The sequence below is a fragment of the Arachis ipaensis genome, chromosome B2 (genome assembly GCF_059453495.1).
Source record: "Arachis ipaensis isolate K30076 ecotype BB chromosome B2, ASM5945349v1, whole genome shotgun sequence".
Taxonomy (NCBI): Eukaryota; Viridiplantae; Streptophyta; class Magnoliopsida; order Fabales; family Fabaceae; genus Arachis; species Arachis ipaensis.
This window is the reverse complement of record NC_142437.1, coordinates 16,493,149-16,505,342: the sequence shown is the minus strand read 5'-3', so window position 1 is coordinate 16,505,342 and position 12,194 is coordinate 16,493,149. Positions and strand designations below refer to the sequence as shown.

The window sequence follows — 12,194 nt, the reverse complement described above, 5'->3', positions numbered from 1 at the left end:
GTGATCTGTGTGTTGAGTGTTTTCAGGCTTTATAGGGCAGGAATGATTTAGAGGATGGAAAGAAAACATGCAAAAGTGGAAGGAACGCGAGAAAATGAAGTTTTGAGAAGCTGGCAGCGATGCGTACGCGTGACAAAGATTTTTCTCAAGCGTCCACGCGTATGCGTGACGTGCGCCACATGCAGAAATTGCAGAAAACGCTGGGGGCGATTTTGGGCTGGTTTTGGACCCAGTTTTCGGCCCGGAAAACACAGATTAGAGGCTGCAGAGTGGGGGAATCATTAATTCATTCATACAACTTTCATTGAGATAATTTTAGGTTTTAGATGTAGTTTTCTAGAGAGAGGGGCTCTCTCCTCTCTCTAGGTTTTAAGATTCTTATGTTTAGCTATTTTTAATTTTAGATTTCTACTTTACTTCAATTTAGTTTCTCTTCTACTTTTATTTGTCTTAACATTCTAGTTTATTTATTCCCCTTATTGATTACTTTATGTTGCTATTTTAGTTTATAAATTCTCATGTTAGATTTGATTTCCTATTTAATGCAATTTGAGGTATTTCATATTTATTGCTTCTTCTATTATTTTTGAGTAATTGATGTTTGCAATTGGTTGTTTGGATTTAATATTCCTTGCTAGTTTTCTATGTTTTTATGTTATGCCTTCCAAGTGTTTGATAGAATGCTTGATTGGATTTTAGAGTAGATTTTTCTCCTCTTGGTTTTGGTTGAGTAATTGGAGACTCTTGAGTTATTAAACTCTTTTTGTTGATGGATAATTGAAAATTGCTGGTTGATTTGGATCCCTCTAAAGCTAGTCTTTCCTAAGGAGTTGACTAGGACTTGAGGAATCAAATTGATTCATCCACTTGACTTTCCTTCATAGTTAGAGGTTAACTAAGTATGAGTAATGGACAATTGATGTCACAATTGATAAGGATAGCAAGGATAAAACGTCTAATTCTCATACCTTGCCAAAAATTTTATTAATTATTAGTTTATTTTCTTGTCATTTACATTCCTTGTTCAACCATTCAAAAACTCAAAAAGATACTTTTCTATAACCAATAGTAACATATTTTTCTATAATTTCTTGAGAGACGACCCGATATTTAAATATTTCGATTTATTTTTATTGGATTTGTTTTAGTGACAACCAAATTTTTGTATGAAAAAATTATTGTTAATTTAAAAACTATACTTACAAGATTTATTTGAAAATTCTAAACCGACAAAAATCCGTTACTCAATAACATAGAAGAGCAGAAATTTCCTATTTAGAAAAGAGCTACGGACATACACTTCAGCTTGCTATGGACTATGGTATATATTTTTTCATCCTGTTATTATTATTATTACTCTTATTTTACAGATTAAGTATTAGTACATAATATAATAAAAAAGCTATTCACAGTCGAAAGCTTAAATTTTAAAATCTTTTGTCATATTTAATTTATGGCATAGAGATATCTTGTAAAGATATATTTTATTTACAATATGCGATTATAACGCCCTAAAACTCTTTTACACTATTATTTAATTAAATATTTATATTTGTAAAATTTTTTTAAAATAATAAATCATTCATACTTTTCATGTCATTACGTTAATGTAAAAGTTTTTTGCTGACATATAAATTAAAAAATAAAATCTCTAAATTACGTTTAGTTCTGAGAATAAGATAAAATAAAATACTAAAAATAAAATATAAAATATAAAAAATAAAAATACAAAAAATAATATTTTTGTATTTTATTTAATAATAAATTAAATATAAAAAATAATAAAAATAATAAAAAATAAAAATAAATAAATTATATTTATATTTTATCTATCAAAAATAATTTTATGTCTCTATATCCAGTCTCTGTATCGATAATCAAACTAAATTTAATAACACATTGCAAATCAAATCAATAAAGACACAACATCATTTTGTTAGTGTGTGAACATTATTTTAAATTCAATGTCATGTTATACCACATACAAAGGACTATGTTTTGCATAAGCTTAAACTTACACCGCTCTATCTTATTCCTCACCCTTGAGAATAATAACATCACATTCAAATTAAATGTTTACTTGTTGTTATTTTCTTTCATGTATTATATATGTTTCGCTTGCACACAATAATAACAAAAGCATCACTTCCAGTAACTGTTGTAAATTGCCACAAGTGCAAGATACTAGGAACAAGCTGATGATGAACATGAAATTCTAATTAATCAAATATCACTTTCTTCATTTCTTCGCTGCTACGTAAACTAAAATTATGTTCATTTATATCTAATAACCGGGTGAAATATCTAAATGGAATGAATGTAACCATCAACATTTGGGTATTATATAAAAAGAATTTAATTTTGAGTAATGATACATAACTCTAAATATTATTATTTTTTACTATACTAGACTAATAATAATGTAATCTATATTTATAGAGATTTTACATACAAAAACAATATATAGTTTTTATCTATATTTACTAAAATTTACACATATAAATCAATACAATTTGAATTTATTTTCTAAAATTTGCACACATAATAAAATTTATTTGTTAAAGACAATTTAGTGTTTATATTAATTAAACAATAGCCAAAAATATTAAAAGTTACTGACTCTCAAAAGTTTTTCTATAATTTTTATGCGTCGACAGTATAATAAAATTTTATATAAATAGGCATTTGTGTATTGTTATATCTTTAAAAAGTAACTAATATTTTAACCCACTTATTAAAAATCATTTAAAAGCATAAATTAAATTAAATAACTACACAAAATTTTTTACAGTGTTAGTTTCTTAAAATTAAACTCTTATATATAAGAATCTAACTAAGCCTACTTGACCAACATATAATTCTTATGAAAAGAGAATAGAAAATTTTCTATAATATTTTTAGTTTCAAAAACTCAAACTTAACACCATTATAATTAAATTACTTGTCACTTTAACTAATATGAAGAATTCCACTCCAGTGATATATATTATATCCAATGAAACTATAGTAACTTATATGCATTCTCTCCTATCATTCATTTTATCATATATTCATATTTCTGTTTGATTTTGGAACAACTCATATTGTGTTTGAATTTCATCATTTGCCTATATATATATATTCTTTCAAAACCATGGTTTGGGAAAAGTTTCTCTTTTATAACTTTGCTCAAACCTTAATTTTCTATGGATTTAAAATTAATACAAATAAATGGAAATCCATACACATTATAATTAGTATAACATATACTTCAAGAAATACAATGCAACTATATGATTATGAACCACAAAAATACAGAATATAATCTTCATATATTTCAAATAAAGGTCCATATTATATGCTTAGGGAGGATTTTAATTAATTTATTTAAAAACAAAATCATAAATACATATACATAATTAAACTAATTTTCATTGCAAAAGCAGAAAGCTACTTACACAACAAGTACAACTAGCAAATGAAAAGAAACATTTGCATAACTAAGAAGTTCAACTACAACCCTAAATGATTAAATACATTATATAAAGTGATAATTTAGGGCAAGTGTTTTCAATAGAAAACATATACATATATAATTATAATTAGTACCTTCTTCATCAAAATCTCAAGAAAACCCACCTCAATAATTTTCATCTTGAAGAAGCCTAGCTCCAAAGCTATCCAAATCTTGCTTCCTATAAGTAATGCTTCCAACTTACAAAGCTATTATATATCTCACAATATATATATTTACAATTTATGCATGCCAAATTAATAATAAAGACCTAAAAGCCGGACATGCATATATATAATTATTATAATTACTTGATATCATAATTATTATTATGGATAATGACCAAGTCTAAGCTCCAAATCAAGGCCACCATCTTCACCCTTGTCTTTTATCATGTGATTATTATTCTCATGTACACATATTGGATTATTATTAGTGTACAAACTCAAATTATTACCCCTTTGCCTCCAATCTTGTCCAAACAATAATTTCCCATTTTCCCTTTGGTTTTCAACACACAAAATCTCATTATATTGCACATGATGGGAATTAGTGTGTGGAGGAAAATAAATTGGAAGGTAAGGGTTATTATTATTATTATTTTCTACCTCATGATGATAATTTCCATTTCTTGCAAGATAGCTTGGAATTGGTGATGAATAGTGCCCTAGATCTGCATAGTAGTTCTCATCATCAACCTTGCTTGAACTAGAAGCTGGAATTTTGGCTTTGTTATTGGCTCTATCTTTTCTATGAATGTTCATGTGTCCACCCAAAGCTTGTGCTGTGGTGAATCCCCTCTTGCAAAACACACACTCATAGGATCTTCCTGTTCCCATCTCTTGATGATCTCCGGCTTGCTCGTACGACGACCGATCGGTTTCTTCGCTCGACGAACTCTTCGAGTAGTCTTCTAGGTTATTGTAGAATTCCATGGTAGAAAGAATTTTTTGAGATTTATTTTTTTGTGACGATGACGACGAAGGAGGAAGAGGAGGAGGAGAAATAGGGTATGAAAGGGGAATTATTAAGAGTAATATAGAAAGGAGAAAGTGGAGAAGGTTTGAGGAAGAGACAAATGAAGGACATAGGCATTGCCTTATGGATTATCATAGTCAAGTCAATGTGTTGTAAAGAGGAAGAGTCTTAGAAGTTTGCTTAGAGAGGTATCTTGTTAGCCGGCTATAGAGAGATTCATCTCTTCTACCATATATCAATTTTTTAATTCTGGGGTTATTTTTTTAATCTTCATTATTCCTTCTTTATCATTGATTTGTCTCCCATTAGCCTTTTGTGCTTTTCATCCACATAACTAGGTCTTGTTAAACTTCTTTTTTTAATTACCATCATTCTTATTTATATATATATGTTTAGACAACGGTGTATGGTTTTTCTTGTGAAAAAAAAAATTAAGTAGATTATTTAACATTTGTTATTCTATTATTAGTTCTTTCACCTTTTAAATATACACGAAAGTGTCTAATTTACAGATTATTTATCAAAATTATTCTTATATTATTAAAATAATTAATGAATATTTAAGCAGTATAATCTATACATAAAAAAATAACTATTAAATCAATTATTCCCGTATAAAATATATATTAAAATATAAATATATATTAAAATAAATTAAATAAAATATATTTATATATAAATACATAATCATTCATTCATTTAGTAGTTAAGTTTTAATGTGCATATAACACATTTTTTATTTAATTTATAAATGAAAAATATGTGTAAGGTGGAAAATTTTTACATACAAAAGAATTCTTTTAATAGAATGTTAATTATTGCAAGGTTCTACTTACAGTAATGTGAGTTTCATTGACACATATAATTAAATCTAAAGGCCGATATGAAATTAAATGGAATTTCACCTATAAATTTAATTACAATAATATTTAAAAAACAATAAAAATCATCTAAAATAACTTAAAATTATCTTAGTTAATATTCATTAATTATTACTAAAATAATTATATAATTTTAAATATAATAATATATAATTACACATATTATATATGTGAAATTATAGATATCATGTTATACTCCTTTAATATTACCGTTTAATTAATGAGTGAAATGTTTTAATATTTTATCTACATAGCTTGATGCGTATAGGCACTATTTTAACTCAAAAAAAATCTTTCTTATTTTAAAGCCTTATGATTAAATAATAATAATAATATGAGAAGATGTTTTTGTTAACTTGATTTCACAAACGTGAATGGCAGGCAAATTAGTGAAACCAAGATATATAGATGTCACTTTAAATAATGGCTCCGTCAAAGGTGAAGAACATGCCATTGGATTAATTAATTAATCTTATTTTTCTTGTTTATATATAATATGTACTCTAACTCCATAATTATTAAACAAAATGCTTTTCACCAAAATATTTGGCCTCTTCCTTATGTCAATCTACTTTATGTAGTTTTTATTATATATCACAAAAACCTAACTTATTCCCTGGGGGCTGGAGGCAGGTAGAGTGGGTTATGTATAGTGCTTATTAAATTAAACACCTCTTATTATTGTTTTTTTTTTTTTTAAATCATTGATATATACATGATGCATTTTACTAATTAACTAGAACTTCTGTCTAGCTTGGTGATGAAATCTTTTGACAACAAACCACAATCATTCATTTGACCCTTTCTTAATTAAAAGAAACGGGTTTAATTACTCTATTGGTCCTATAGTTTCGCAAAATTTTTAATTAGGTCTTTAAACTTTTTTTTTTAATTTGGTCCCTGTACTAAATATTTTTTTTTTAATTAAGTCTCTTTTGACAGCAATTAGTTTAATGGTATAAGAATTCAATTAAAAAAAAAAAAGAAAATTAGTATAAGAATCTAAATAAAAAAAAGTATAAGGCCCAATTGAAAAAAAAAATGGTGCAGAAACCAAATTAAAAAGAAAAAAAGTATAGAGACCTAATTAAAAATTTCGCAAAACTATAAGGACCAACAAAGTAATTAAACCAAAGAAATAATAAGTTTTTCTCAGTATTCAATTCTCATCAAATTGCAAGAAATAAAGTAAAGCATAAATATAGTTTGGTCGGTTTAAATAGTTTTTATTAAAGAGAAAAAAACATTTTATCTCTCAATTTTTACTAAAAGAATGATTCAGTTTAAGAATTGAACATCATACATGAGATAAAACATTATGAAAAAATTGAAATTGAATCAAAAGACTCACTACTTCACACCCTATATATGAACCATATGAGATATATATATATTTCAAATATGTTAATTTAATTCCTGAAGAATTGTGTACAATTTCCCTGAGCTACCTAAATATTTGAACATGTATGTATGTAGCTAAATGGTACGAACAAAAAAAAAAATTGTTCATTCACTAATACATTTATTTTTAAATAAATTATTAAGACCTCATGGAGATAGATTTAGGGATGTGAGTCAGTCACCACCACTACTGTTCGTTATTTCATATTTAGATTTTTATTAGTATGATTTGTAACAAAAAAATATCATTAAAATTTGTTATAATATATTGAAATATATATTTCTAATAAAAATAAAATATGTGTTGTAAAATATGTTAGTACTATTTTTTATTTAAACGATACTTTTAGAACTGATGCATATGAACTATAAAAGTAAAGTGATAATTTATTACCTAACAGGTTTATGAATTAGTGATGTTAGGAAAATAAAAAAATAATCAGAATTTGTCTTATTTAATATTTATTAATTATTATAATAATTAATAAATATTAAATAAGATAAATTTTAACTGTTTTTGACTAATTTATTTTAATTACCAAATATTTTTATTTTTAAATTAAAAAATAAAAAGTATTAAATAAGTCTCTAAAATTTATTTCCTTTGAACACGTTACGTCCCTCTACTAAAAAATACTTGACGTCTTTATTAGTTTCTTTGTTCAATTTGGAGTAAAAACAACAGAAACAAATGGAATAAAAGCATATTTGGTAAACTTCATAACACTAGTTTTAAATCCAAATTCACCTTCATTACAAACAGTTACAGCTACAGAACTAGTCAATACATTGAGATTGGTTGTTAAATTTTTATTGGTTGAGTGGTTCTAAATGCCATACAATTTAGTTAATGTATATATTAATTTATTTAAACTTTAAAATGAGATATATTAGTCTTTTATAACCTTAAAGTTAGATAAATTAATCCGTACCCACTAACGGGGTCAAATATTTTTGGCAAAAGGACTGAACATATCTACCGGAAACAAATATAAAAAACTTTTTTTAGTATTTTTCATTCTTCAAAAATAGATTTATCTAACGTAAAATTTCTTAAGGATTAAGTTGTCATTTTATGTAAGTTATAGAGTCTGTTTGGATAAGTTTATAAGTAATTTTTTTTACTTTTAACTTAATTATAAAAAGGTATAATATTAATATCCGGTGTAATTTTTAAAACCAAATTGTAACTTTCTAAAAAACTATTTAAGTACTTATGCAGAAGTTTAAAAAAAAAAAAACTTTTTTCATAATAAAAAACTTTTTATCACATTTCTTTTAAAATAAACACTTTAAAACTAAAAAATCAAATACAAAATAATTTATTTATAAACTATTTTTAATATAAATATTTATTATTTAAACTATTTTTTTAAAAAGAGTTTAATTAAGCTCTTACCCAAAAAGCTTAACAATAATATGGGTTTGACGATTTATTTCTAGCAATATAAACTTATTTACTAGATTTTGAACCTACTACTATTCTTTTAACTTATATTACCAAAAAAAGGAAAAACTATTGAAGGTAATTAACCCCGACATTGTTCCAAAGGATTAACATTTTTAAAGACCCTTCAGCATGCTGGAAAAGCTACACCATATGGTAACTTATATTTTACTAGTCCAATAATTTGAAGGTACCAAGCACTGTAAATGTTGATTTTTAATTTACTTTTTACCCTTTTTGTGCCTCTTCGGTGTCAAATTAACCCACTGTGAAAAAAAGGATATACCACATAGATTTTTCATAGCTAGCCATGATGACGCAGCATTACCCTATATATAAATGACACTTTGTATTTATATTTTGATCAAAAAAATAAATTATTGGATCTATTAAGATTTCTAAATCATAATAAAATTTTAATATTTATTTTTAAATTTTAAAATTAATTAATAAAATACATAACAATTTCTAAATCATACACACACAAAAATATTGGTATATTATAATTTTTTTAAATTAATTAAATGTCTGATGAAATAGATTCGAAAGTACAGGAAATTATATGCTATATGGAAGAGTTGTTCATTCCCATGCACTATACTTCGTTTGTATTCTTGTGGAAACATGAATTATAAGGAACCTTCCTGGACAACGTGTTAACCGGTAAAAATCTTTTGTTCTTGTGTTATGTCTCAATATTTACAAATTTAATTTGTTAAATGAAAGTAACATCATATACCAATAGCTTACACAACGTGTAGGTTGAATTAGAATCTTCTCCTCTCAAGTACAGACACTTTGTTAAATTATTGCTAATGTATTCATATATTAAATATATTTTGAACACGATATTTTATTGACATTTACTCTTAATAAACAATAAAAAAATAATTTTTTAAATATACTTAAATACATTTAAATACTATTATATATCAGTATATATCTAATCTTATTATTAATATACATCTTTAAACTGATTTAAAAATAATACATATTATTTATCAAACAAAAAATATTTTAAATAATTAAAAAATATTAAAAATAATTAAAAATTAATTATTTATATTTAATATTAATAAAATATATATTAAAATATTATTATAATTTATCTAAAAAATACTATATATATATATATAATATCTCTGTATTTTATAAAAAATTAAAATTTATGTGTCCATATATCCCTTGTTCATATATCATAGATTTTTTCGTATTAATGTTGAATTGAACATGACTAGAATGCAGCTATAGATATTTACTATGTTTATCTTTAATTAACTCTTACTTGATGATAATATTGGTGCTTTTTTTAATTTATCTATGAATATAATTTATGCCACGGTATTAGAAGTGTAACATATTAGTGTATGTAAAGATATTTTTATATACAAATTAAAGATCTAAAACATAGTTACTTTACATTCACTTTTAAATAGTCATTAAAACTAAAAAATAGCGTATTTGGTTAAGTAAATATATAAAATATTTTATATTATTGTTATATCAAAATTAATCTATTTGGCTGTTTCTGTTTTGTTATTGTTGCTGTTATGACATGTTTTTTAATTAGTTTGGTTTTATGAACTTGGATTGGCTATTGAAGCCTTAGCTTGTACTCTTTCTCTTCATCCGGTTTTGAATGTCGTGAAATCAGCAGAAATTGTGCATATACTTATTTTTATATTAATTTTTTTGGGATAATAAAAACCAACTTTTGGATTTTTTTTATCACAAAAGTTTCTAATATTATGTGATGAAATTATTAATTCCAAAAGTAAGTAGAGATACATAAATATTAGGTATAGATTGAGAGAAACATTATTAAGAAATTATATTAAAAATAAATTAAATAATATTACGTATTTATACATAAATATATAATAATTAATTTTTAGTATGTATATAATATTTTTGGAGAAACATTACTCCATGAGAAGAGAAAAGGAGCTTTAATTTGATATGGAAAAAGAGGAAAAAGGAGTTTTAATTTGATTTGTAAATGAAGATAGAATAATAATATATGTGTAGTTTGTAGTTGTGATCGATTAGGTTTTAACCCACAGAATTATTGATAGCACTTGCACATTATACTATATCATTACTGTTTTGTCATCACAATCAACATCATTAGTTAAAGAAAAAAAAAATGACCTAACCCTAAAATAATATGTGCTATACTGGTGTGTATTGCAGTTTTAATGGAAATATTTCATAGATAAGATTGTCGCTTTAACCACATTTTATAAATTTTTATTAAATATATATATATTTTTTAAAAAACTTCTATCCTTTTCAAATTTCAAAATAATTCTTTTCCTTTTTAAAATTCATAACCCATATCCTTTTTTAAATTAAAAAATACTATGTTTTCTTAAAATTCAAAATTTTCTTCTCTTTTCAAAAATACTATATTTTCTTAAAAAAAAAAATCAAAATTTTAAGTATTCATACTCATCATGATCATTTATGTATTATTTTATTTTTGGCTCCATCACTTATAAGTATATTGATTTGATATCTAGACCTGTAGATATATATCTATTCCGTATTTGTCTTATCCTATTTCGACTTAAAATCTAATTGATTTATAATTTTTTTTTAGAAAATTTATAACGCATGAATATAAAAAATTGAATTGAACTAATTAATAGTTTCAAACAAATTAAGTAGTTCAGAAATATAATTAAGTACAAATTAAAGATAATCTTAAATTGTTTATAACTACACATAATATATAAAAAGTTTAATTACTTTATTGGTTCTTATAGTTTCGTAAAATTTTCAATTAGATCTTTATATTTTTTTTAATTGGGTTCTTGAACTTTTTTTTTTAATTAGGTCCCTCTTAGTAATAATTGGTTTAATTTTATAAAAATCCAACTAAAAAAAAATATTGGTGCAAGGACCCAAATAAAAGAAAAAAAAATAGAGACCCACCTAAAAAAAATTTTTTGGTACAAGAACTCAATTAAAATAAAGAAAAAAAATATAGAGACCTAATTGAAAATTTTGCGAAACTATAAGACCAACAGAATAATTAAACCTATATAAAAATAAACAAGTTTTACACATAAATAACACAAGTATACAAATTCAATCAATAATTAAAAATACTCACTCAATTTAAGATGAAACAAGGCTAATCGGATCGGATCAGTTCAAATGACCATCCCTATTTAAATTTAAAAGGCTCATAAAATAGTTACATATTTATTCTCATAAAAGCTCTATAAAGCCATGGATCAATCTCCACTCACCCCTTCATTCACAAACACAAACCCTCTTTCACTCTTTATTTTTCTCTAACTTTTGATATGACTCTTGTTTTAATGAATACTTTGAGTCTAAGGACTTAAAATTATGTTGTAAATAAGTATTTGTTTGGACTAGCTACTTTTAATTAAAGTGAGTAGTAGTTGTTGAATATCAAACAAACAAAATATAACGTTCAAATAGTTTTTCTCATTAAGATAAGAAACAATATGTAACTTTAATTATATAGTTTAATAGTTACCACCACATATCAATTATAGCAACCCTAACATAACAAATTAAAATGACGAAGCGACAGGGTTAGGTTATTATTCTATGTTGGCCTGCCAATTACTTACAAACATCACCGTTAAATAGATAAAAATAAATCACATCTTTGAGTAACAAATAGTAGTAAGATAACAATTAATTAATATAATAATACGACTGTAACTTGCATCTACTTCCATATTATTTTGTTATTTTATTTCTATGAACCAAACAACAAATTGGATTGACCGTCAAAAATACTTTGCGCGACAACATAACATTAAATTTTTATTGCTAAATTGTTGCAGCTGCTTAGGAAATTACTCTAACTAGTTGCGTGAGCCTTGAGGTATATAATTCTCACTTTTTTGAGTATTTATTTTAAGGATAAATATATTTTTTGTCCTTAAAGTTTGATAAAATTTTTTAAAATATTTCTAAGTTTTATTTTATTTTAATTTTATTCCAAAAG

At 24.5% G+C, this 12,194-nt stretch overlaps 1 protein-coding gene across 1 annotated transcript; it reads right to left on the bottom strand.

Moving 5' to 3' along the window:
- Positions 1-3,543: 3,543 nt before the first annotated feature.
- Positions 3,544-4,663, bottom strand: LOC107628237 (uncharacterized). Its single transcript, XM_088505390.1, has one exon. The coding sequence runs from the start codon at positions 4,426-4,428 to the stop codon at positions 3,823-3,825; it is 606 nt and encodes a 201-aa protein (XP_088361516.1). The 5' UTR covers positions 4,429-4,663; the 3' UTR covers positions 3,544-3,822.
- Between the last annotated feature and the right edge of the window lie 7,531 nt (positions 4,664-12,194).